The sequence below is a fragment of the Oncorhynchus masou genome, chromosome 5 (genome assembly GCF_036934945.1).
Source record: "Oncorhynchus masou masou isolate Uvic2021 chromosome 5, UVic_Omas_1.1, whole genome shotgun sequence".
Lineage (NCBI taxonomy): Eukaryota > Metazoa > Chordata > Actinopteri > Salmoniformes > Salmonidae > Oncorhynchus > Oncorhynchus masou.
The window spans coordinates 11,990,979-12,018,597 of record NC_088216.1 but is presented as its reverse complement, the minus strand read 5'-3'; the positions used below and the strand labels follow the sequence as shown (position 1 = coordinate 12,018,597).

Genomic DNA, 27,619 nt, shown 5'->3' with positions numbered 1-27,619 from the left:
ATGCAGAGGATGGCAGAACTACATTGAATTCAATAAAAGTAAGGCTAAGCAACAACAACCTTGCAACCAAACCCCAGTCTGAGAATTTGGGTGGCTTCATTTCTTCAGCCTCATCTCTCAGCTGTTTACAAAAAAAACTAACTGCTTTGTCGGGGTGACCACTATGGTCGTTCAAATCCCAGATTGCTCCATTAATTAAAGTACAATATATTATGGTATTAAAAAGCTGTTGCTGAGTAATAAGTCCACAGTCACAAAGGAAGTGTATGTAGATCCACATGTTTTTAATCAATGCTCAACATTTCACCATGAAAATCATATTTTATGCATCACAGGAAAATGGTAAGACTTTGATCTTCAATACTTTGGTCTTGTTTATTCAGCAACTTCTTTTCCCTGTAAGAAGAAATAAATAATATAATGCATCAGTAATAATAATGAACATGATAAATATATGGATAGAATATAATGGATCAGTAATAATAATGAACATGATAAATATATGGATAGAATTTAATGGATCAGTAATAATAATGAACATGATAAATATACGGATAGAATATAATGGATCAAGCGTTTAATGCTCAGTGCTCAGGTTGGAATTTCAATTTTGAACTACCAACTTGAATTTTTTGTGTGTTTTTTTTTTGCCCTGAAATGTGCTTATTGAGTGAGTGTAAAAGGTCTGTATTGACCTCTGAGGAGACTGAATCATAGGTGGTGATGATGTGGTCATATCTGAACATGAGTCAGGTACAGGTTTAGCTGCAGTTCTGTACCTTTCCAGAGTCACGGGTCTTGGCTCTGAGCTTGTTGACCTGAGTCTCAGCGATGTCAGCACGCTCCTCAGCCTCCTCCAGCTCATGCTGAACCTTCCTGAACTTAGACATGTGCTGGTTTGCTGCTTCCTCCTGGGTGAGGAAAAGAGAGGGAGAGCAGAACATCAGCATTTAAAGTTTGAAGCTTCAGGTAGCAAATAAAAATATTGGCAGATTTAGGATAGCAATGTATACAGGAAGATAGATGGTAAGGCAGCAGAAGGGAGAGGGAACAAACCGATGCCTCCAGCACTACAACTCGACCAGCAAATTAATATTTAACCCCCTCTCCTTTAAGTTGGTAACACATTGGCATAGGGGACACTCACAAATGAGTATAATTTCTTCAGCATGTACTTGCGCTATTAATTGTCATTGTTGACAGGTCTGCTGTAGCAACACTTCAACTAAACAATATGCACATTACGTTTTGTAGAGAAAAACTACATTTTCGAATGTATGCTCTCAGAGTCTGTGACTCACCGATTCCTCAGAATGCCTCTTGTAGGCCTTCACTTTCATCTGCAGCTTATCTACCAGGTCCTGAAGTCTGTTAACGTTCTTCTTATCCTCCTCAGTCTGTGAGAGAAGAGCAAAGAATCAATGTCACAAGAGTTTTATACACATACTTGTCTGTGTTAGTGTCAAGTGTGTGAAGAAGGCACTTTCTCTATCTCTTACCTGGTAAGTGAGCTCCTTGACTCTGCGCTCATACTTGCGGACTCCCTTGACTGCATCTACACCTCTTCTCTGCTCGGCCTCCACCTCAGTCTCCAGCTCACGCACCTTTGTGGAAGAAATAAACGTAGGAGTTTGTTGGAGGTCGTGAAATCAGACTTAATTACCAAATATTTTTTTAAAGTGAGGTATAGTCTTCTACCCAGTCAAGGGGCACAATTGTAATCTGTTCCTATATACTCTTTTAAAACATTTATTGAAGGGGTCTGTAATAATAACAACAACTTTTGATTATCTAGGTCAGTGGTTCTCAAAGGGGAATTTACATTTCAATTTGTTTATGAATATTTATTGCAAGAACAGATTAAACAGCCAGGGATCTTTGGAAAACGTTTAGAGGGTGCAATACAGTACAATGTAATATTATTCATCCACAATTTATGTTATTAACTCTTAGATTAAATAACGGGTCTGGGAGGCTCACAACTCAATTATTCTTGTATTTGAAATATGACTTTCAACCATTTTGTCATGAGTTTTGTGGTGTATGGTGCAGTACAAGTATGGCGACGAGGGGCCACCACTCGCATGTTTTAATGTTGTGACATTGCTTCTATTATGGAGCTCGCGCTCTGGCAGTTGAGAGTAGTTCGCCACTTGAGTCAACAGCAAGACAGAAGCACCGACATAAATACATTTTAAAATCTGTATTTTGAAAGTAAGCGAGTGTAAAATCACCATATTCAAGACGGTAATGTTTCTGGAGCATGTACATATATTTGTTAAGATGTTATGTTGTGTTTTTAGGTTTTATGAACTTATTCATGTCCGCTAGCCTACAAGCTAATTCAGCCATTAGCCTGCTAGCTGGTAGCCCCGCATAGCAACGCTAGCTTCCCTAGCAACGGCCAGTGAATGAGAGGTAACGATAGAGATAGAAATTATTACTATGACAATAATTCGATGAATGTATATTATATTGTGTGTTGATATTTATTGTGAATTATTATTATGAATGAAATGGCAGATTAGAAGAAGTCTGCTGTGACAACAGTTTAAACCTGAACGAAGCAACGAGATTAATACATTTGAATTTATTTAAAGGTCTTGGATCCACTCCACTAAATAAGTGTAAAATTAATATAATTTGTTTTGTTATGATCATAAATTCACTGTAATTGAAGCTTTAAAACTGCAACATTTTTTCTTTGTCCAAAAGCAAAATGTGTAGAATGACAGTAAATGACCTTCAAAACTGCAACATTTTCTCTCTGATGCAAAGAGTGGGGAAAAATGTTATTTCCCAGGGCCCAAGTCTTGGTTAGTCCAGTCATGCACTGAAGAAGTCATACGAAATCTGCATGGATGTTATTTTTATCACACTTTAAAGTAGGAGTTGTGTTCTGTTATTATTAGGGAGGTCCCTGATGAATTCACTACCACAAAAGGGGTGGTCCCCGATGCAAAGAAATTTGGGAATCCCTGATCGAGGTGAGTTTTTGCGACAACAAGTCATTAAACAATGTCCTGTGTATTTTATATGATCAAATACATTTCCAGCAATCAGTCTTTCAATCCACCCTAATCCACCCTGCTGGTAACTCACCCTGGACTCCAGTTTCTGGAGCTGCTTCTTGCCTCCCTTCATGGCCAGATTCTCAGCCTCATCCAGGCGGTGCTGCAGGTCCTTGACTGTGACCTCCAGGTTCTTCTTCATCCTCTCCAGGTGAGAACTGGTGTCCTGCTCCTTCTTCAGCTCCTCAGCCATCATGGCCGCCTGGAATAATAGTTTGTTTAATTTATGCACCAATGATAATGTCCCTCTCAGATCTTTGTTGTTCTTAACCAGCCCAGCTACCATTGTCACATGGGGACAAATCAAGTTGATGTAATTCAAGGACTCACATCAGTGATTGCCTTCTTGGCCTTCTCCTCTGCATTCCTGGCCTCCTGGACGATGTCGTCTACCTCTCCCTGCACCTGCACGAGGTCAGTCTCCAACTTCTTCTTGGTGTTCAGAAGGCTGGTGTTCTGAAGGAGTAAGCAAGATGATTTGTTTGACTCTCAAGGGAACTTGCAAGTCTCAAGACTGAAATTATGAAAATCTAAGGCAAGCACTGTCAAATTCCAGGTGTGTTTAAATTGTATGCTTGTTTGAGTTTCATTAGAAATGGCTTTGACCCATACCTGGGAGTGCAGTAGTCCAACACGCTCGCTGGCGTCTACCAGCTCAGTCTCAGCCACTTTGCGGCCTCTCTCTGTCTGCTCCAGAGCAACTCTCAGCTCCTCGATTTCAGCCACCATCAGACCGTTTCTGCGCTCCACCATGGCTGCCTGCTCCTTCATGTCTTCTGCGACACGGACGGCGTCATCAAGGTGCAATTGGGCATCCTGGGGTTCACAATGACATACGTTCATTAGACTTGTGGAAGTAGAGGTGATAGGATCGATGAGGATCGATAGGATCGATCAGTGGTAAGAATTTCCCCAGAATCGCTACCTTTAGTACATAAACCACTCTATTCAAATCCTCTATTCTATTATTTTCTACAGATTCACAAACAAATCCCTCTCCATGTTCAGGTGTTTGAACCTGATGTCCCAGTCCCTTTACCTTGAGCTGTCCCTGGACATTCCTCAGCTGTTTCTGGGCCTCAGCGGCCTGCCTGTTGGAGTGGCTCAGCTGAATCTCCATCTCGTTCAGGTCTCCCTCCATCTTCTTCTTCACCCTCAGGGCATCATTCCTGCTCCTGACCTCAGAGTCCAGGGTGCTCTGCATGGAGTCAACCACCCTCTGGCTGTTCCTCTTGATCTGCTCCATCTCCTCGTCCTTCTCTGCGATCTTCCTGTCCACCTCACCCTTGATCTGGTTCAGCTCCAGCTGCACACGCAGAATCTTGGATTCCTCGTGCTCCAGTGTTCCCTGGACAAACAGAAGCAGTCATGTGAATTGTGTTAAATACATTTGTATGTATATAACACAAGGATGTAAATATATATATATATATAGACTACAATAAACTCCAATACAGGGATCATTGGACTGAAGCTGGTGTTGGCAAGTGTAACACTGCTTTCCCCATCAAACAGCTGTAGTTTGTACCTCAGCCTCCTCCAAAGCGGTCTGGATCTCAGACTTCTCTGTCTCCACGGTCTTCTTGGCCTTCTCCAGCTCATGGATGCTCTTGCCAGTCTCTCCAATCTGCTCAGTCAGGTCAGAGATCTCCTCTGCACACACACACGCACACAAGAGCAGTTTAGACTTGGGAGATTTTCAGTGGATATCGCCAATGCACTGAAGTTGACATTGAATCATATTAACAGTGAATTTATTAACAGCAATTAAATATTGCTAATGAAACATGAGCCAAATAGATTTGCTGTCAAATGCTCACGTTGCAGGTTCTTGTTCTCTCTCTTCAGAGTCTCCAGATGATCCAGAGCCTCCTCATAGGAGTTCTTCATCTTGAAGAGTTCAGTGCTCATAGAGCGAGCCTCCTTCTGAGCTCCTTCCAGCTCAGCCTGGCCCTCCTCGTACTTCTGCTTCCACTCTGCCAGAACCTAGGGGAATCAATGGGATTTTCATTAGAAGTCATAGATGAAGAGTTTTGAATTATAAATATGCTACAATTATACTACAATTGATCATATAGCAGACAGTAAATATCAGCCTATGGTGAGGTTTATTCATTTTCACCTTGTCAAAGTTCCTCTGCTTCTTGTCGAGGTTGGCGGCCAATGCGTTGGCTCTCTCAACATCAATCATGAGGTCCTCCACCTCTCCCTGCAGCCTCTGCTTGGTCTTCTCCAGGGAGGCGCACTTGGAGTTTGTCGCTTCAATGGTCTCCTCAGCATCCTGCAGACGCTGGGCCAGCTTCTTCCTGTTGGACAACAGAGGTCGGTTTTATGGTGTGAAAGATATGTTACAATACATATTGATGTAACATTTTCTCAGAGCCCCCTACCACCCTCACCATCCACACCATATTTGAGTTTTTCTGTTGCATGCGACTCACTTGGCCTCCTCCAGCTCCTCTGTGCGCTGGATAGCATCAGTTTCATACTTAGTCCTCCACTGAGCCACCTCACTGTTCGCCTTGGACATGCCACGTTGCAGCTCTGCCTTGGCCTCCTGCTCCTCCTCAAACTGCTCCCTCAGGAGGTCACAGTCATGGCGGGCAGACTGGACACCGTGGGCCAGTGCATTTTTAGCCTGTGAAAGAGAAATACAAGGAGAGATGTTATTGTTATCCACGTCAGCACCAACGATGTTAGGATGAAACAATCAGAGGTCACCAAGCGCAACATAGCTAAAATCAGTAAATCAGCTAGAAAGATGTATCGGCATCGAGTAATTGTCTCTGGCCCCCTCCCTGTTAGGGGGTGTGATGAGCTCTACAGCAGAGTCTCACAACTCAATCGCTGGTTGAAAACTGTTTTCTGCCCCTCCCAAAAGATAGAATTTGTAGATAATTGGCCCTCTTTCTGGGACTCACCCACAAGCAGGATCATCCTAGCTGGAGGGGTGCTCTCATCTTATCTATGTAAGTAGACAGGGCTCTAGCTCCACAATCAGATAGGGTGCAGGCCAGGCAGCAGGCTGTTAGCCAGCCTGTCAGCTTAGTAGAGTCTGCCACGAGCACAGTCAGTGTAGTCAGATCAGCTATCCCCATTGAGACCATGTCTGTGCCTCAATCTAGTTTGGGCAAAACTAAACATGGCGGTGGAGAGACAGTAGAAGTCTCTGAGGGTGGAGAGACAGTAGGAGTCTCTGAGGGTGGAGAGACAGTAGGAGTCTCTGAGGGTGGAGAGACAGTAGGAGTCTCTGAGGGTGGAGAGACAGTAGGAGTCTCTGAGGGTGGAGAGACAGTAGGAGTCTCTGAGGGTGGAGAGACAGTAGAAGTCTCTGAAGGTGGAGAGACACTAGGTGTCTGAGGGTGGTGTAGTCACCGTCTATGTAAAGATATGGCTCTAAACTCTCCATCTTGGGTCCCTTACCTTGACCTCCTCTTCAATCGCCCTCTTCAGCTCCTCCACCTGCTGGGTGAAGGCCTGTTTTCCTCTGGTCAGCTGAGACACCAGGGCTTCCTTCTCCTCCAGCTGGCGGCCAAACTCACCTGCAGGGACAGAGGGACATCTTGTTAATAGGGTCTCTGTTCTCTAAGATTGAAAATGGATTCTGAGGTATCATAGGGCAATGTTAGGTGGTGAATAGTACAGTAGAAACTCTGTGGATATAGCCAATAATACATGTTGTGTTCTACTGAAGGAAAGCATTGGCTTGTTGTTCATTGTTGAAGGTACCATTTTCTGTCAGGAGTCTGGCTCTCTGTCCGCTGATGTCGTTGACCTGGCGAACATTCTCATCATTCTTAGTCTTGAGCTCACTCAGCTGGTCCTCAAGAGTACGGCACATCTTCTCCAGATTGCCCTGTTAGTGAAACATGTTCCATCATTACTTTATATATGTGACTCCTGTCAACTTCATGTCACTTGAATGGTGATGTAGTTAACCCTCCTCAACACTGCTTGACCAAAACATCACTGCTCACCTTAGCCTTGGCGACGGCCTCCATGTTGCTGGAGAGGTCATCAATCTCCATCTTGTACTCGCTCTTCTCCTTCTCCAGCTTCTGCTTGACGCGCTGCAGGTTGTCGATCTGCTCCCCGAGCTCAGCCACACTGTCGGCCTGCTTCTTGCGCAGAGCGGCGGCTGTGGCCTCATGCTGCAGAGTGGACTCTTCGAGATCACGACGCAGCTTCTGGAACTCAGCCTCACGCTTCTTGTTCATCTCAATCTGAGCAGCAGTGGCGCCTCCGGCCTCCTCCAGCCTCTCGCTGATCTCCTCAAGTTCCCTGGAGAGATCAGCCCTCTGCTTCTCAACCTTAGCCCTGGCAGCACGCTCAGCCTCAATTTCCTCCTCCAGCTCCTCAATACGGGCCTAGAACAGGGGTAGGAGCAGGGGGATGAACACTACAATACAGTTGAAACAATTGAAACTCACAAACTAAAAATAGTATGTATATTTTGCAAAAATATGTTTAATAAAAAGCCAGTTACAATAATATATTCAGTAGACAGTGTCCCATGCAGGAGCCAAACCCTCAAAGGTAAGAAGTTAGACAGAGGACTCTAGATGGATATAAGCCATTTTATAAATGTATTTATTATTATTTATTAAATTTTACCCCGTTTTCTCCCCAATTGCGTAGTATCCAATTGTTTAGTATCTTATCTCACAGCTACAACTCCCGTACGGGCTTGGGAGAGACGAAGGTTGAAAGTCATGCGTCCTACGATACACAACCCAACCAAGACGCACTGCTTCCTAACACATCCAACCCGGAAGCCAGCCGCACCAATGTGTCGGAGGAAACACTGTGCACCTGGCAACCTTGGTTAGCGCGCACTGCGCCCTTAACACATCCACAGGAGCCAGCATCAATGTGTCGGAGGAAACATGCACCTGGCAAAAAGGATATCCCACAGGACCGGATATCACTACCGGCCAACCCCTCCCTAACCCGGGCAACGCTAGGCCAATTGTGCATCGCCCCACGGACTTCCCGGTCAGTTACGACAGAGCCTGGGCACGAACCCAGAGTCTCTGATGGCACAGCTGGCGCCCTTAACCACTGCGCCACCTGGGAGGCCCAGATATAAGCCATTTTAACATGTATGTTGTCATTGAGGGCTGAGTGGGCATGGTAAGAAGCACCAACAAGAAACACCATCTTCCAACCTACTGAGCCATCAGAAGCCACCTGGAAAACTGTCTGCTGCCAGAAAAGGTATAATTATTTTTAAAGGAAATGATTCAAGTCTGTGCTCTTCTGTACTGGAGCTTATGTTCTGTACTATACCTGAAGTTCCTTGATCTTCTTCTGCAGCTGAGCTCCCAGAGACTGCTCATCCTCAACCTTGCTGAGGAGCTGGGTGGTCTCAAACTCCTTCCTAAGAAACACAAACACGTTGATTGCAGAGTTAGTTTTTGTTTGATAGTGTAAAGGGAGAGTATCATACCATTCACTTTGCTTTTAAGAATCACATATAAATGCTAATTCATAATTACAATTATTAGTCAAGAACAACCATAATAGCAACTAATACTGTAGTCATTTGTTTGTGTTTACTTCTTGATTTTCTCATCAGCTTGCTGCTTGTCATTCTCCAGGTCCATTATGGACTCCTGGGCCAGTTTCAGATCTCCCTCCAGCTTTCTCTTGGATCTCTCAAGGTCCATACGGAGCTTCTTCTCTTGCTCCAGAGAACCCTCAAGCTATAAGATAAAAACACATATATTGTTAAAATCTAAACAACTGAAGATAATATAATCTTACATTTATCATGGCCAAAATGTCAAACTCCACTCACGTCGTCCACTTGCTGTTCCAGCTTGGTCTTGGCCTTGGTCAGAGTGTTGACTTTGTCCTCCTCTGCCTGCAGGTCATCCAGTGTCTGCTGGTGTGCCTCTTGGAGGGCTTTCTTCTCCTTGGTCAGCTTGGCAACACTCTCATCCATAGACGCCATCTCCTCTGTCAGGTTTTTAACCTGAAAACAGCCACATCAAAATTAGTCTTTTGTCACTTCACCATAAAGGGGAGTTTTAGTTTGTTAAATATTGCATTCATTTCATTTAGATTAGAACTGCATTAACAATTACTGTACTATATATTCAACACTAGATGTCAGTGTTCACCATGCCAGTGTCCTGAATGGATGTCATAAATGCAGGGGATCAGAACATGCAATGAATGTTGGAAGTACCCCATAACTGAAATTCCTCCGTTGTCTTCATTTTTCCTGCACCCACAATACAACTTGAATTCCAATTCTGTAAAGCTATGTTTTAAGTTGATTATTGTTTGGTTAGACTGTCTATGGTAAGACCCAAGACCTTGTTTTCAGTTGCGTGCTTCTCCTTCTCCACTTTGGCCAGGGTGAGCTCCAGGTCATCAATGTCCTTCTTCAGCTCAGAGCACTCATCCTCCAGCTTCCTCTTCTTGGCAGTCAACTCAGCATTGATCTCCTCCTCATCCTCCAGCCTCTCGGTCGTCTCTTTGAGTTTGGCCTCCAGCTGGATCTTGCTCTTGATGAGCCCCTCACACCTTTCCTCAGCATCGTTCAGACTCTCTCCTTCCTGGTTTCAGAACAGGAGTAAACAAATCAGAGGCCTAACTTTGTGTATTAAAATATACATTTTACTCAGAGGTCAGAGCAAATCAATAGAAATTCATGAGATATATAACATTGGCAATACAAATGTGTGTTCATATGGATTTGTATTCATGTGTATGTAAATTTGCCTGTGGTGATTGTTGTTTTTTCACTCACAGATGCGACTTGGAGCGCCAGGTCGTTCTTCTCCTGTGTCAGGGCCACCAGCTTCTCCTCCATTTGCTTCTTCGTGGACAGAGCCTTGGCCAGGTCTGTCGTCATCTTCTCATAGTTCTCCTTCATGTTGGCCAGCTCCTTCTCAGTCTCAGCGCTCTGCAGCAGGGGCTTGATCTTGAAGTACAACTTCATCCATGGCCAGGTTTTCACATTCATGAATGAGCGGATGTTGTACTGGATGGCGTAAACTGATTCTCTGGTCGACAGAAAGGATGGAGTGGCATGGTGAGTGACATACTTAAAGCTACATTCTGGGATTAGATGAACAACAAAACAGAATCAACTGCCACTGTTTGTTTACAGCTGAGGAATGGGGCTAGGGAAATGTAACCCCTCTTAAATTCATAGACAGTTCTCTAGATGCAAGATCTGACAGGTCGCGCATGCTAAGCTCATGAGACATTTTATATTCTTCCAAGTATGAATGGGTAAATACCATACATTTAAATGCCAATTGAACAGACAAGTCTCAAACTGCATCTATAAAGCTAGAATCCTTAGTTGCTACATCCATTTCTGGACTAAATGAATTAACTCAAAAGCTTTAGTAGAGAATTATAAGATATACTTTCTCATTCTGAACAACTCACAGCATATACAGTATGTAATCATAATGCATTAGATACAGGTTGTTGACAGAAAGCTTTGCCAAGATGTCTACTATTCCTCACCTCCTCTCCATCATCTTGGTGAACTCTCTCCTCATGAGGAATCCACGGCTGAGAGCCTGGACCATGCCGACCAGAGTGGCCAGCTTCTCATCTCTCATCTCCTCCAGGACACCCAGCAGACCGGCTTTGAAGAACACCTGAGACACAGGTTAACATTGTCAATAGAACCACAGATGGTGACAGATAGAAATGGTTGAATCAAAAGGGGGGAACAACACCACTAGATTAATTTAAACAACATTAACTTTGCTATGGTTACAAACAAACCATGGGATAGGTTGTTTCTAAGTTGTTAGTTATTGTACCTTTGTAGATTAATAATGTACACAGATACAGATAACTGCAGCCATACCACTCTAACACAATGCACATGATAATGACTTTAGTCTCTCTTCTATACCTGTGATGAAGGACTGAAGAAAAAAAAACAATGTTTTTCCACCTTTTCCATTAGTTAAATTAAGAAGAAAGAACAAAAGGATGGATAGATCACCTGGAGAGATTCTATATGGTACGGGTTTAAATTAATTTTCCAGTTGTGTTTTGTTGTCAGCTTTTACTGGGGGTTTTTGACTGACCTTGGTGTGTCCAAACTTGTAATCCTCGTGATTCACATCAATGGACCCAAGCAGCTTCTCAGAAGCCTTCTTGTTGTCCATGAACTGGCCCTCAGGGATGACACTGGCATTCAGTACTTTGTACCTGAATGAGAGGACACATTTTAAAAGGTAAGCCTATTCTGATGCTGGGAAAACCCTTGGGAGCAGATATTTTATGTGGTGTGTGTGCGTGTGTGTTTGTGTACGTGTACCTCTGTTTGAAGTCAGCATAGATGATTCTGCTGGGGAATCCCTTTCTGCAGATCCTGATACCCTCCAGTACACCATTACACCTGAGCTGGTGGATAACCAGGAAGTTCTCCATCAGACCTGGTAAAACAAACCAAGTCTCTTTTAATACTAATAAACAGGTTCTAGATTGGGATCGTTAAGGTTACTGATAGTGTACTGATAAGATGACATATTTAACTCAATATTTCTTGTACCTGGAGTCTTTGACTCGTTGGGGATCAGGCAGCGCACAAAGTGAGGATGAGTGCTCCTCAAGTTGGTCATCAGCTTATGTAAGTTCTCCTGTAAGAGGGTTACAAACCATTTTCTCAGACACCATTTATGATAATCAATGCACCTTTTAAAGGACTGAATCTACACATTTCAAAAGCTCACCCTGAACTGGGAGGACACAGTCTGCATGGAACCACCCTTCTTCTTGCCTCCTTTCTTGGCTTTATCTGTTAAAATGGAGGAAAGTTAAAGATTACCAGAAAAGTACATTTCCTAGAGCGGGTGGAATAAATAGAATAATAAAAAAAGTATGTAAGAAATCTAGAGTGGTCTTGTCTTCAGCAAGCACACTAATTATAAACCAGAGAATCTCTTCACACTTATCTAGAGGCAAATGCTGCCAATGAGATTGTTTAAAATAACACCTATTGTTTTATTAAATTAACCAAGTGTATTAGTAAATCAACCAGGTGATAAACCCTAAGAAATTGTCATACATTGAAAGACTTTAAAGAACATTTGGTTCTGAGTTATAACTAGTATTTAGTTAAATATTGTGACGTGATGCCAGTCTTACCCTCAGGAGGGGGAGGGGGATACAGGGCAGCCAGAATTTTGACAGAGGACTTCTGGTACAGTTGACAAACTGAGTCGTTCAGGGGATCCTTGTTCTTCTCCAGCCACCCAGTGATGTTGTAGTCCACAGTACCGGCGTAGTGCACCAGGGAGAAGTGGGCCTCTGCCTTGCCTTTGGCAGGCTTGGGCTTCTCAAATGCATTTGTTTTGCCAAGATGCTGGGCGTACAGCTTGTCCTTGAAGGTGGTGTCTGAAGACTTGGGGAACATGCACTCCTCTTCAAGGATGGAGAAGATGCCCAATGGCTTTACGAAAAGAGATTTCAAATTAGTGATATTTACATTTAGTAAATATGCTATTATAGGATTATATTCATTTAGGGACACATAATAGGAAACAAATTGAGTTCTCAACAGTTAGTGGCATATATTAATGGGTGCCAAGGGAAGTGAGGCTTCCCCCAAAAAATGGACATAATATAATGTATCTTTTGTCTCGCTTAGCAAGAGGCTGAATGTATCACTCCAGGTAAAGCATCCGAGTGAGCAAAACTGCGCCCCTCTGTCTCTGTATGTGTAGCCCTTCTATCTGATGCTGTCTGGACAAAAAGAGTATGATATTGTATCATTGAATGCAAGAGAAACCAGCGATCATTTTGCCTCCCTTGATATTTTTTTGTGTACAGTTACAGCGAATCAGAGTTGAGCTAAACTGAGTGAGCTAATCTCTGATTGGTCCTGGTGCACCGAAAACCGTGTCAAGTGAAGTCAGTTTGGATTTGGCTTCACACCAAATCCAGCCCAACGTCATTGGCAGAAAGAAAAACTTCAATTGTTGCATCTCTGTTTTCCTCTGGAGGATATCTAGCTAGCTAAAATGGTCCCTTTTCTAAATTCGCCATGGATGGAGATAGGGACTTGTACTCATAATTGTATTGATGTATTGATGTATTTTCACCATGTATTTTCTACTTACTCACACAAACACATAAATTAGTACCATGGACAGCCATATGATATTTAGTTTAGGTTGATTGGACTAAAATAGTTTTTGGAATCTTTTAGTTTTCACTGTATTAGACTCAGCATAGGTGATTTGATGATGTTGAAATGGCGCTGGAATATTGGAGGGAGGCAACCCTCTCAACAAAACATGTTTTCTTCGCAATTTGCGGTAACTCTCCGTGTTTCTAAATCAATAGATGTTTAGTGGTCCGAAAATGGCAGAAAAATGTACTTGATTGACCATGTTGAAGGTCATGTAACTGTTTGTTACTTGCATTATGGACAGATGTTGCTCTCCGGTTTTGTGATGAAACAAAAGTGTTGTTGAATTTATTCTGCGACTGTGTCTTATTGTCTTGGCCTTAGGCCTGTATATTTTTTTCTTCTACCCTTTTTTTATCTAGGCAATCAGTTAAGAACAAATTCTTATTTTCAATGACGGCCTAGGAACAGTGGGTTAACTGCCTTGTTCAGGGGCAGAACGACAGTTTTTAACCTAGTCAGCTCGGGGATTTGATCTTACAACCTTTCGGTTACTAGTCCAACGCTCTAACCACTAGGCTACCTGCTGCCTGGTTATAGAGCAAACAACGTAATTATCACAACACAGTTTGTATTATGGATTTTTTTGACTCGATTGGCAGCCCCAGTGATTTAAATACTGTATATGTTCTACCACTGTGATAATATATCACACAGCGCTCCATATGAGCTTTGCTGTTACGGTCCATTATAATCCTCACAGACATCTTACCTTCTCAATAAGCTCAATGCAGGCAGCCAAGTCCATGCCGAAGTCAATGAAGGCCCAGATGATTCCCTCCTTCTTGTACTCCTCTTGCTCCAGGACGAACATGGTGTGGTTGAAAAACTGTTGCAGTTTCTCATTGGTGAAGTTGATGCACAGCTGCTCCATGCTGTTGTACTATTGAAGGAATTTTAAAAGGGATCATTTCATCATACAAGACTGTAATCCATCTCAATCACAACTAATTGTCTTGTTCTGGTCTCATACTCACATCAAAGATCTCAAACCCGGCAATGTCAAGCACACCGATATAGAACTGCCTTGGATTCTTGGTGTCCAACATCTCATTGATACGGATGACCATCCACAAGAACATCCTCTCATAGATGGACTTAGCCAGAGCACTGACTGAGTTATTAACCTGCAATGATAATACCTCAAATTAATACATGAGATATTGACCATGTCTGGTGATAAGGTGAAACATGCTTTGGAAAAACAAAAGCAATGCACTCGTCCCCAAAAATAATTCCAGTGCTCAGAAAATGGTAGGTTCTGTGTTTGGCCACCTTACCTGAGGCACAGTCTGTCCCTTGGTCACATACTCGTTGCCGACCTTCACTCTGGGGTAGCACAGAGCCTTCAACATCTCAGCTGAGTTCAGGCCCAACAGGTAGGCGATTTTATCAGCCACTGGAGAGAGAATCAACAACAACAGACTAAGGGACACAAGATCACTTGTTTCTGATTTCACACTGACAAAATAGTTTGGTTAACTTCTTTGTGGGTTAGGTTTTGATTCACCCACATTTTGGAGGTTGTAATTTGTTCTCCAAAAATGATCTCCTGCCTGACGTTCATGTGGCACTGTCTGTCTTAGGTGTTCTATTTCTATGTTGGGGACTGGGAATAGGACTAATGCTCTACATATTGTATATCTATGAGTGGGACTCACCCTCTGTGCCGTCTGGCTCGGCCTGCTCCTCACGCTGCTTCTGCTTGAATTTCAAGTTTCCATGGTGCAATACAGCTCCTGTCAGCTTGTAGATGCCAACCTTCTCATCATTAGTGAAGCCCAGGATTGTAATGGCATCCTGGCATTAAAGATGAAGTACAACAGAGATGAACTGAACGGTTGTTTGGTCAATTACACTACAGTTCTGTGCTGCTCACTGCAGAACAAATGGGATGGATAGATTTGACTGGCTTCTCTGTTCCACATGATTACGCTTGGAAAACACATTAGTAGATGGCAGCACAAAATTAGTTTTACACAGTTCCACAGAGCACTTAGTGGTGCTCTATAGTGGAAGGCATGAAGAGTTCCTTGAGGCACATGCCTAACTAACACAAGGCATTTAGAATCAAACAAAAACTAAATTCCCAGCTGCCACCAAGTTGGAATTTCACAGTACATTCAGTGTGTATGGTGGTCCTATCCATTCCATATCTAGAGTTTGGTTAACCCTTTCTTTGACTCACATCTGTGGCATCCAACTCTTCATTGTCATTAATGCTGGCCACAGTAATCTGACCCTGGCTGCACATGGGGAAGTCGTAGGGGTTGGTGGTGATGAGCGCCATTTCTGTGGACAATGGAGAACAGCTTGTCAGGTAAATCTCTTAGAATTCTCCTCTCCTACCTTTACAGTATCTCCCCCTCCTTTACTCAATAGATGGACTCAATAATACATGTAGTATATAATAAATAGCATCAAAAGAGGAGACGGAGACTTGTGGACTAGTGCATCACAGTGTACTTCCTTGATAGATATTTCCCAAAGACCTGTCCCATGTCTAGATGCCTTGTTACCTTGGATGTAATCATTGTAATAGTATTATTAGTGTGTACTATGAATATTTTTTATATATTCCATAGATGGGGGGTGGGAATAATTTCCCATGAACCTCTACTTTCTCGTACCAACTAGCTCAGGTTTGTGGCCTGTCATCATCTGGAAGAAGATGTGGTAGCCTCTCTCATCGGGCAGCTGGAAGGAGACTCTGGACTTCTCCAGCAGGTCTGAGAGCGAGAGAGAGTGAACGACACAAAGAGAGAGAGAAAAAGGAGAGTGAGATCGAGAGAACAAGAGAGAGAGCATGAGATACATTTAAATTGAATGATCTCCCCAAAAAATGATGTGTGCATTTAGGAAAGTATTGAGAAACAATCAAAATTAACTCACAGGTTTCAATGTCAGCTTTAGCCAGTTTACCAGCTTGGAAGTGAATCCTGATGAATTTACCCTGTAGTAGAGCATGGGGGTTAGAAATAGGCCAACAAATTAATCTAACATATTACTTTGATAGACCCCTTTAAACGTTACAGTTTGTTGGACAGATGTTGGATCTTTTGATACAGATATAGGATCTTGATATAGGATCCAGTTTGCTACGGCAGGAAAATAATCCTGCAGCAACAGGAAATGTGAATTATGATGACATTTTAAAGATGGAAATTACAATTTTAGAACCTCGAATACATTACAAGTTTGAATTTTCAGCAACAAATCAGTAATCAAAATAAAATTGTAAATCTGAATAACGAATGGGGACTACTGAATTACATTTTTCAATATAAGGTAACTTCCACAGTCGCCCTTCATACTTACAAAGCGAGACGAGTTGTCGTTCCTCACTGTCTTGGCATTACCGTAAGACTCCAGCAGAGGGTTAGCTGCAATGATCTGATCCTCAAGAGACCCCTGATTGAGACAAACACAAGTTGCTCAAAAGCTGGTAATGTTCGTTTTTCTCAATTGCTTGAAACAGGATTCACCACAGAAAAAACTGTTTACACAGCCAACCAAACTGAAATGTGTTAAAAAGGCAAACATAAGAATAACCTACCTGCATTTTGCCTGGTTCTGCTTCCTTCTTGGCCCCAGACACTGCAATGGTGGCAAAGTACTGGATGACACGCTTGGTGTTGACAGTCTTTCCTGCACCGGATTCTCCGCTGGTTTATATGACAGAGAAAGAGGGGTTTTAGTTACATGTTTGAGTGTCAGATTGGCTTTCACTAAGAAATAGCATAGAAAAATACACTGTTAACCTGTGTTCTGACATAAATCTTTAACAAATAATCCTTCTCATCGACTCGTTATTACACATAACCTTATGCTCTAATCCATTCATAATGTCATGTATTTCATCACACCAACTGACCCAACTTATTACAATAGAAACACTTTCTCAAGTGACATTTTAGTAAACAACTTACGTAATCAGGACGGACTGGTTCTCCTTATCTGGAACCAAAAAACACATTACTTATCATACTCAAAACACATTACTTATCATACTCAAGCAACATTCAGGGGACATTATTTAATTCATAGCATCACCACAAATTTCTATTTGGAACATTTTCCATTCAAGGGTAGTGAAATCAGATATTCCCAGCAAACTGTTATTACCTAGACTAGAAAATAGTAGATACCTCTATTCCATTGATGCATCCATCCATCTATCCATCATCACTTAATGGACTTTGAGAGACATACGCACTTAATGGACAGCCATCCAACCACCCAACCATCTCTCTCTCTGTCTCTCTCTCTCTGTCTCTCTACCGCACCTGCTGTCTCGACCTCTGAATGCTCGGCTATGAAAAGCCAACTGACATTTACTCCTGAGGTGCTGACCTGTTGCACCCTCTACAGCCACTGTGATAATTATTTGACCCTGCTGGTCATCTACGAATGTTTGAACATCTTGTAGAACGATCTGGCCTTAATGGCCATATACTCTTATAATCTCCACTAGGCACAGCCAGAAGAGGACTGGCCACCCCTCAGAGCCTGGTTCCCCTCTAGCTTTTCCTTCTACATCTGCATTGCTTGCTGTTTGGGGTTTTAGGCTGCGTTTCTGTATAAGCACTTTCTGATATCTGCTTATGTAGAAAGGGATTTATAAATAAATGTGATTGATTGATCCAATCATCCATCCATCCATCCATGAGATTTCGTACCAATCATCATGAACTGAAAGGCGTTGTCAGAGACGGAGAAGATATGGGGTGGAGCCTCCATCCTCTTCTTCCCTCTGTAGGCGTTGACAACCTCTGCGTCGTACACAGGGAGCCACTTGTAGGGGTTCACCGTGGCACAGAAGAGCCCAGAGTAGGTCTGGATGAAAGAATAAATAAATGAGGGGATTAGTAAAGTCAGATTGACATTTACCTGGATTTATGTGAGGATGTGGGTGTACTTTGGTTTACTGATGTGGGTCTACTGTATTGATATGTTTTGGTTTCTACCGTTCACTTATGTGTAGTACTGTATGTGTGTATTTATTATCTTCATGTGTGTGTAGTACTGTATGTGTGTATGTATTATGTTCATGTATGTGTGTGTTTGTATGTGCAGGTTTCTTACATAGATCATCCATGCTGCATAACGCTCTTTGAGGTTATACAACACAGAGGCTTCATTCAGGTAGGTCATCATGGCCATGTCCTCAATCTTGTCATACTTAGGGGGGTTCATCTCATAGATGTCTGCCTCTTTGAACTCTTTTCCTTCCTGAAACAGTCAGAAATCTAGGTTACACACAGATCAAACTGGACATGACTGAATGCTTTTAAAAGTTTAGTCTTTAAAAAATTGTACATACACATTTAATCCAACTACTTTGTTATCACCCAATGACACATATCTGGTGATTCTTGACTTGTAAATATCAAACATTCCATGCCAATTTTAAATAGCAGCTTTAAACATGATGTGTTTGAAGGTTATATTCTGTTTACAAAAACAAATACATGTTTAATCTATCTGTTATTGCTGTTTTTTTTAAATGCTTCATAATATACATTTTGTTAAATATTTTATATTGAAATGTTTTTGATCATTTTGATGATTTTTCATGAAACAGAGTAATTACACAAACTTCAACTTGACTACTTTTCAGATCAGACTTACCTCCTTAGTGCCGTCAGGTTTAGTGACTGTTACAGTACACTTCCCGTCGGCCCTGGCAGTGACCAGACCCTTAAGGTACAGCTCCACCTTGTCTGTCACATAGCAGGAGTTCTTTGAATCAAAGGGTGCGGTTTGTGCCTCAATCCTTTCCCTCTCAGGCTTACGGAGGTATATGGCAGCCTTGCCGTAGATTTGCATCTCCGCGTCCGTACTCATGGTGACGGATAACTAGGAAAGAGATGAAACATGAAACGTGATTGACTCTGTGGTGCTTCCTCCCCAGTCAACAGAGTTAGGTGAGTGGTATCTCTCTCAGAATATTTTCATCACTTTTTATGTGAAGAGTCAAACCGTGTCTCACCTTATTTTCCCCCTCCTACAGATGAATGTGTACTTCTTAGACGACCCTGTGAAACATAAGGTGTTGTAAAAATGCACAAGTCTAAAGCAGTGGAGGCTGCTGAGGGGAGGAGGGCTCACAATAATGACTGGAGTGTAGCAAATTGAATGTTGTGAAAAAGCACAAGTCTAAATCCTTATCATTTTAACCCTTGAATGTATAAAACACATTTAACTAAATAATTAAAGCCATGTAAATTTAAACTACAGGTGCAACTGCTAACTTTCATTTCCCTAATGGCATCTCACTTTACTACTGAATTAATTACCCCTGATAACCCAGTTGCATTCTAGATTCCTCCCTTAATTTACAAACAGGTAGAGGAGCACCACTTTAGTCCATAAAAGGAAGTTACAGATTTTAAGTAATGCACATTTAAAGAAAACCAATGGCACTTGATTGCATATTGTCAAATCTTACAAGAGACATGCATAAGTCAATTCAAACAGTGCAGTTAGCTACTGCCTCAGTTGCTGAGTGCAAAGATGAGACAAATGTACAAATCTAAGGAGGTGGAGAGGTCTTACCACAGAGGAAGAAGTTATCTGACTTATGGATGCTGGGGCCTCAGCCTCCTTATATCTGGTTGGAAGTGCCAACCAAGCAAAAGTTAATTATGGACCACTCTGGGAAAGGACATGAATTGGATGAGAGACCTCTGTGTGTCTGTGTCTCACTAGCACCTCCCACTTCCAGGAGCACCACACTCCCATGACATGACTTTTTAATGTCATATTTGTCTCTGAATTGAATTTCACTGATTTTACGTAAATGAGAGATGCCATTATTAATAATTATGACAATATCAAAAGTTTGATTCATCCCAATGTTACTTCCACTGAACTTCATATACTGTAATGGACTGAGTCCATGTTACTTCTACTGAACCTCATATACTGTAATGGACTGAGTCCATGTTGCCCCACTACAACTAAAATAGTTTTCATTAAGGCTAATCTGACCTGATTTAGTTCCATTTTAGTGGCATTAATCGTCATCAACAACTTTATATATATGTTCACCTATTATTTATATTGTTTAGCTTGTAAACACATCTGAACTGTCTCCTCACCTCATGCTTGTGACGGAGTTGGCCTTTACCTCGTGCTTTGCTTAATTTAACAGCTTATAAAACTGTTAAATCTAATGTGTTATTTATCTACAGTATGATCTATTAAAAAGATTCTCAAGGCGCTTTTATTTGTCTCACATGTCAGTTGGCTAAAACGGTCCAGTAGGATTCTTATGACACATAACACCATACCAGTATTTCAATCATCTTATCCACTCATATTGCTGACAGCGTTGTAACTGCCTCAAACTGTTATTACTCTCTGAAGTTAACCGCTTAGCAGCTGGACTGGCTTCAGTAAAACTGTCAGAAAATGAAGAGGGAATAGTTACAATAAAGTAACAGATTCCTTTACATTTACATTACATTTTCACCACCTGAATACACCCTGTGTGTTTGGGGTGCTGTGTCCACCCAGCACATTAGTAGGGGGACTGGGGTTGGTTGTCACTTTTTACTCTGGTGTGTATTTCTCATCACCAGTATATCTGTCACGGACCCCTCCGGAACTGTCATTACGCACACCTGGTTCCTATTCCCAGTGATTAGTAATTGTATAAGTGTGCCTTTAGTTTACCAGTGTCCTGTCGATTATTGTCACATTGTCCGTTGGTGCGTGTGAGTACCTGTGCTATGTTGTGTTTGCTTTCGTGCCATTGTGGATTGTGCAGATGATTATGGTTTTCGTGCCGTGTGTAATCATTGTGTGCGTGTGTGTTATGGGTCTCATCCCGGTGTATTTATTCGATGTACTCCTCGCTCTTTTGTTAGGGTCTGTCACGGTCGTCCTCCTCTTCATCTGAAGAGGCGAGGCGAGAAGGATCGGAAGACCAATATGCGGCGTGATATGTGTTCATGTTGAATGTTTAATAAAAGAAAGAACTGAACACAGAAACACTATACAAAACAGTAAACAAAATAACAACCGTGAAGCTAATGCGAGCTGCGCTGAAACAAGCCATCAACATAGACAATCACCCACAAACAAACAGTGCAACCCAGGCTACCTAAGTATGATTCTCAATCAGAGACAACTAATGACACCTGCCTCTGATTGAGAACCATACTAGGCCGAAACATAGAAATCCCAAATCATAGAAAATCAAACATAGACTGCCCACCCAACTCACGCCCTGACCATACTAAATAAATACAAAACAAAGGAAATAAAGGTCAGAACGTGACAGTACCCCCCCCCAAAGGTGCGGACTCCGGCCGCAAAACCTTAACCTATAGGGGAGGGTCTGGGTGGGCGTCTGTCCATGGTGGCGGCTCTGGCGCGGGACGCGGACCCCACTCCACCATTATCTTAGTCCGCCTCCGTGGCTTCCTAACCATGGCAACTCTTCTCAATGGACAGAGGGGCGGGAGCTCGGGACAGAGGGGCGGGAGCTCGGGACAGAGGGGCGGGAGCTCGGGACAGAGAGGGGCTCTGGGCTGGGGAGGGGTTCTGGTGCCTCTGGGGACAGAGCGGGCAGGGGAGACTCCGGCAGCAGTGCCGGACAGGCGGGAGCTCCGGCAGCAGCGCCGGACAGGGGAGACTCCGGCAGCAGCGCGGACCGGAGACTCCGGCAGCAGCGCCGGACAGGGGAGACTCCCAGCAGCGCCGGACAGCGGGGACTCCGGCAGCAGCGGGAGGAGGAAGGCTCTGCCAGATTCTGGCTGACTGGCGGATCTGGAAGACTCTGGCTGACTGGCAGATCTGGAAGAGTCTGGCTGACTGGCAGATCCTGGCAGACTGACGGCTCTGGCTGCTCCATGGTGACTGGCAGCTCTGGCTGCTTCATGCTGACTGGCAGCTCTGGCTGCTCCATGCTGACTGGCAGCTCTGGCTGCTCCATGCAGATTGGCAGCTCTGGCGGCTTCTTGCAGACTGGCAGCTCTGGCTGCTCCATGCAGACTGGCAGCTCCTTGCAGACTGGCAGCTCCTTGCAGACTGGCAGCTCCATGCAGACTGGCAGCTCTGGCTGTTCCATGAAGACTGACAGCTCTGGCTGCTCCATGAAGACTGACAGCTCTGGCTGCTCCAAACGGGCAGGAGACTCCGGTAACGCTGTAGAGGCGGTAGGCTCTGGCAGCGCTAAACAGGCGGGAGACTCCAACAGCGCAGGAGAGGAGGAAGGCTCTAGCTGCGCTGAACAGGCGGGAGACTCCGGCAGCGCAGGAGAGGAGGAAGGCTCCAGCAGCGCTGGAGAGGCGAGGCGCACTGTAGGCCTGATGCGTGGTGCTGGCACTGGTGGTACTGGGTCGAGGACACGCACAGGAAGCCTGGTGTGGGGAGCTGCCACCGGAGGGCTGGGGTGTGGAGGTGGTACTGGGTAGACCGGACCGTGCAGGCGCACTGGAGCTCTTGAGCACCGAACCTGCCCAACCTTACCCGGTTGAATACTCCCGGTTGCTCTGCCAGTGCGGCAAGGTGGAATAGCCCGCACTGGGCTATGCAGGCGAACCGGGGACACCGTGCTCAAGGCTGGTGCCATGTAAGCCGGCCCAAGGAGACGCACTGGGGACCAGATGCGTAGAGCCGGCTTCATGGCATTTGGCTCGACGCTCAATCTAGCCCGGCCGATACGCGGAGCTGGAATATACCGCACCGGCCTATGCACCCGCACTGGAGACACCGTGCGCACCACAGCATAACACGGTGCCTGCCCGGTCTCTCCAGCCCTCCGGTAACCACAGGAAGTTGGCGTAGGTCTCCTACCTAGCGTCGCCATACTCCCTGTGAGCCCCCCCCAAGACATTTTTGGGGCTGACTCACAGGCTTCCATCCGCGTCGCCGTGCTTGCTTCTCCAACTCCATTCTTCTATAACCTTCCGCACACTGCTCCATCGAATCCCAGGCGGGCTCCGGCACTCTCCCTGGGTCGACCGCCCACCTGTCTATCTCCTCCCAAGTTGTGTAGTCCAGACCTCGCTGTTGCCTCTGTTCCTTCTCCTGCTGCTGCTTTTGCTGTTGCCCGTTACCACGCCGCTTGGTCCTGTTGTGGTGGGTGATTCTGTCACGGTCGTCCTCCTCTTCATCTGAAGAGGCGAGGCGAGAAGGATCGGAAGACCAATATGCGGCGTGATATGTGTTCATGTTGAATGTTTAATAAAAGAAAGAACTGAACACAGAAACACTATACAAAACAGTAAACAAAATAACAACCGTGAAGCTAAAGCGAGCTGCGCTGAAACAAGCCATCAACATAGACAATCACCCACAAACAAACAGTGCAACCCAGGCTACCTAAGTATGATTCTCAATCAGAGACAACTAATGACACCTGCCTCTGATTGAGAACCATACTAGGCCGAAACATAGAAATCCCAAATCATAGAAAATCAAACATAGACTGCCCACCCAACTCACGCCCTGACCATACTAAATAAATACAAAACAAAGGAAATAAAGGTCAGAACGTGACAGGGTCTCACCCCTGTGTTTTGTATACGTGTTTGTTTGGTCTTTGTCCCTGTGCCTTAAATATGGCACGCTGTCATTTGGGAAATTTTAAAAAACTATTACGCATTCCTGTGCCTGTCTCCCGATCCTTCATACCAACGTGACAATATCTTATGAGGAAACCAATGTCTTAGGTTGAAATGGGGACCCTTTTTATCCTCATATCTCATTCCAACATGGAGTTATGAGTCATCAAACACACTCTGTCCACTTGTGACAAACAGCCCCATCACAGGGGCAGTATTATTACACGATACTGATGATGTCATACAATATGGGGTTATTCTTTTGATAAGAGGAAGTGATGCAATAGAGCAAACAGAATCTTTGCAATAGCCAAGTATTTCTTTGATTGAACAATATTCCTAACAAAATGCTAAATTTTATGCTTTAAGAAAAGCTTATGACATTTTAATCTTGGCACTTAATGTATACTGGCAGTATACTCTATACAATACTGTATACCCCCCATGGCTTGACCTAGGAAGTCAGAAAATAGGTTTGAAATACAGCTCTCCCTTTCTTCTTTTCAACAAAATAATTCATGGATTCTCTCATAGTTCGAACATTTACCAAAAAAACATAAATTCCCCTCACATCAATGTTTTGACATGCTGACATGAATTGGCCAGGGCCTCGTTTCCCAGTTGCGATGTAACTTAAGCACTGCGATGATCGTTATTATACGAGCACATTTTTTAAGTGTTTCCCAAACAAGCACGTAGAGAAAGTGGTTGCTAAATGCATCGTTTGCCCATGTGTCGATACTGATAGGATGGAAAGAAAAGCATCTCTTCTCTGGGATCAGCTTTCTCCATTCAAATCTTACCTTAACATTAGAATTATTCCACAATAGAGAGATATTATGACCTAAGGCTGCAAATAGGCAAATGAGGCAGCTTATTATGCTTTACCAATACTAATGCACCAAATTACAGATTGGGAACATAATTTGCCCACATGCTGTTGCACATCATGAAACACCAAGGCAAAAATTACAGATAGTAGCCTGGACGCAAAATAGGCTTCAGTTGATTGAACATTACATTTATTTCAATATGATTGAAAAGCCTATTATTGTTTATAACAATTGAAAATTCCTTGGCAACTTTGTATTTGTAGTCAACTTTGTTCTGAAGTTATCGGCAGTAACAGTCAGACAGATAACCAAAACTTCTTGATTCCATGTTTAGCGGAGATCTGTGAATAACGATGCACTTTGGCTGCTCTACGAGTGGATGTGAAAAGGTTTTTAAGAGACACATTACTAACAAAGGCTCTGGGAAATGCCTTGACTACGAAAGAGACATTGTAAGAAGGTTCTAAAGATTATCTTAATGCTACGAAAGAGACATCGTAAGAAGGTTCTAAAGATTATCTTAATGCTACGAAAGCTCAGAGAATTCACACATTCGAACCGTAAAAATATTACACAGCGCCATTTAGATTGGGAATAATTTGCACTCTGACAACCAACCCGTGAGACAACCAGCCCCAGTCTCCCCTACAAGAAGCCCCAAAGGGGGGGAGCAACTGGATACACTAGTTGAGCAGGGAGCGGACCAGCAAGGCCTTTTCATTTCTTGGACTGTGCTCTCGTCTTCACTGCAGCCAAGGTTTATTGTTTGATATATCTGCCAACGCAGCCTAATTCTGGCACTGATGCCACTGTTATTAGACAAGATATTTACTTGACGTGTTTGTGGGTGGAGAGAACATTAGCACCATGCAAACTAAATGTTTATGAGATAAAGTTATTTTAATGTGCAAAGATCTTGCATGATATATGACCTGTCGTGTACACCCGGCATGAGCTCCAAACTTGCTCTGGGCAGAATTTCCTCCGGGAAATAAACAAAATGTGGACTTTGATTGAAAGTGCAGTGATAGACATTTGGGTGACATTAAACCTGACATTAGACATTTAACCTTCTTTGGAATTTGGTTATGTTTTAAGATGTTTGAAAGCATAATGATCACACATTGGAAATTCAACTATCTTTTGGCAGTCTTTTTGAGTGGGTGAATATAGGTTGTAATCTCATTGATTAACATCTCAACCAAATATTACCCAATTATCCACGTTTAAATGATGTGGTTTGCCCAGTGGGATGAGACTTCACAACTTATTGATTTAGCTGAACCCGCTGAGTTTGTGCTTTGGGTGGAACAAGAGCCTGCAAACCATGTGGATGGGCTGTCCAGAACAAGAGTTGCTGGCCTCTGGTATTAACTGCCAGATATCATTAAGCAGTTGAGTAAACTGTCATTATAAAACTGTTTGTACATATTGGCCCATGGGGGAATCAAATAGTTACCGTTGATCCAATACATTTTAAGGGTGCTTTAAATGATCAGTCTGTGCTTGCAAAGTAGTTTTATCACGACATACAGGAGCTTGGCTGAGACACCCCAGAGCCTTGGCTCAAGTCAGCATTTCTTTCTACATGAATCAATCCATTAAAATGTCACAGACAGTAAAAATCTAAATCTGGACATGAAAGGTCAGATGCTTGTGGCATGTATCCACAAAACCACCAGTCTTGGCTCGGTTAATTGAGATCTTATTTTCCAGGTCACATATCTCGCTGTAAATCTATTACGGTGTCAGCAATGTGAGGACCTCGTGGTTGACTAATAAGGTCAAAATAATGTGCTGGCCTGTATCGGATCTCTCTGTGGTCCACAGTAAAGGTATGAGGTCTTCACCTTTCAGCATGCAGTGTGAAGTCAATGGAGAGATAAATGTAATATGAATCTAATACATTTACAAGGAGAAACACTTGGATCAAATGGGGAGCTGTTGGGTTTTTCAGCAAGTTGTACAAATCTTTAGTCCAAATTATTCAAATTATTACCCCCTCTCAGTGACCTCCAACCATGGCCATGATATGAAACTGTGTGTCAGAAATACATGCAGCCTGAAGTCAATTGGGATTGCTTTATGACCCTCTGGCATTGCTTCATGATATCTGCTGAGCTGTTCTTGAAACTAACATTTGATCCAATATAGTACATGGCAAAGTTACAAGAAGTGTACCAAAGCAACAGATCATTTACAATCCCAACATGGCCATGTTCAGAAATGGGTGTATCAGAAATACATCCAGCTTCCACAGCAATATATCTCAGGTAATTTGGCATTGGTTTATTGGTAGATCTGATGCCATGTGAGCTGTGCACCAGAGGATTCGACCCTATATGAAACAGACTTATACCTGATATGGCCATTAAACGGACCAAGCAAATACCTGCTTCTTTTGGACAGCTTTATTTTTAGACTTTCAAATGTAAAAACAGAGATTTCAGGAAGACACAGTCAAGGACAAGAAAAGTAAAGTCCATAACAGAGAACATCAATAAAACTGGAATCCCACAGCCTCCCTTCAGCTGCTGGAACACAAGTGTCTCTGGGAGAGCAGGGGACTTGTCCTTGCCAAGCCTTTTGGAAGAGTCAGGACAAGTGACAGCCAAATCCACTAGGTGACCTCACCAAGGATCAACGTGTGTCACATCCAGTCTAAATTGCAAGACTGATTTAAATCATCCAGTCTGTCACGGTGATGGAGTTGCAAGACTGATTTAAATGAATAGAAGGGGAAAAATGGGAAGAATAGAAGGAGTTCCTGTTCTGGTGTTGAATAGAAGGAGTTGGAAGTTGAATGAAAGTTGAATAGAAGGAGTTGAATAGAAGGAGTTGAATAGAAGGAGTTGAATAGAAGGTGTTGAATAGAAGGTGTTGAATAGAAGGAGCTGAATAGGTGTTGAATAGAAGGAGTTGAACAGAAGGTGTTGAATAGAAGGTGTTGAATAGAAGGAG

General features: G+C 43.2%; 2 protein-coding genes across 2 annotated transcripts; one reads left to right on the top strand and one right to left on the bottom strand.

Moving 5' to 3' along the window:
* Nucleotides 1-269: 269 nt before the first annotated feature.
* Nucleotides 270-19,095, bottom strand: LOC135533199 (myosin heavy chain, fast skeletal muscle-like). The gene is made up of 39 exons (XM_064960627.1): nt 18,880-19,095; nt 18,334-18,480; nt 17,928-18,084; nt 17,178-17,205; nt 16,805-16,913; nt 16,567-16,659; nt 16,141-16,201; nt 15,879-15,977; nt 15,437-15,540; nt 14,910-15,048; nt 14,529-14,647; nt 14,226-14,375; nt 13,961-14,131; nt 12,192-12,507; nt 11,789-11,853; nt 11,608-11,695; nt 11,374-11,491; nt 11,141-11,264; nt 10,563-10,699; nt 9,832-10,087; nt 9,395-9,637; nt 8,872-9,048; nt 8,631-8,776; nt 8,361-8,451; nt 7,049-7,438; nt 6,801-6,927; nt 6,495-6,613; nt 5,513-5,709; nt 5,194-5,377; nt 4,892-5,057; nt 4,600-4,724; nt 4,111-4,419; nt 3,684-3,887; nt 3,402-3,527; nt 3,103-3,273; nt 1,500-1,604; nt 1,302-1,397; nt 780-911; nt 270-396 (listed from the first exon to the last, which is right to left on the bottom strand). The coding sequence occupies exons 1-39, from the start codon at nt 19,093-19,095 to the stop codon at nt 376-378; spliced, it is 5,826 nt and encodes a 1,941-aa protein (XP_064816699.1). The 3' UTR covers nt 270-375.
* A 2,592-nt stretch (nt 19,096-21,687) lies between these two features.
* On the top strand, nt 21,688-22,017 carry LOC135525991 (sericin-1-like). The gene has a single exon (XM_064953993.1). The coding sequence runs from the start codon at nt 21,688-21,690 to the stop codon at nt 22,015-22,017; it is 330 nt and encodes a 109-aa protein (XP_064810065.1).
* Nucleotides 22,018-27,619: the final 5,602 nt, after the last annotated feature.

Coding starts and splice junctions, on each gene's coding strand:
- LOC135533199 (XM_064960627.1), bottom strand. CDS start 19,095: ATGAGTACGGACGCGGAGATGCAAATCTACGGCAAGGCTGCCATATAC. Junction 10,700..11,140: donor ACAAGTTTGGACACACCAAG/GTCAGTCAAAAA, acceptor CCTGTGTCTCAG/GTGTTCTTCAAAGCCGGTCT. Junction 3,888..4,110: donor ATGTCCAGGGACAGCTCAAG/GTAAAGGGACTG, acceptor TGTGAACCCCAG/GATGCCCAATTGCACCTTGA.
- LOC135525991 (XM_064953993.1), top strand. CDS start 21,688: ATGGCAACTCTTCTCAATGGACAGAGGGGCGGGAGCTCGGGACAGAGG.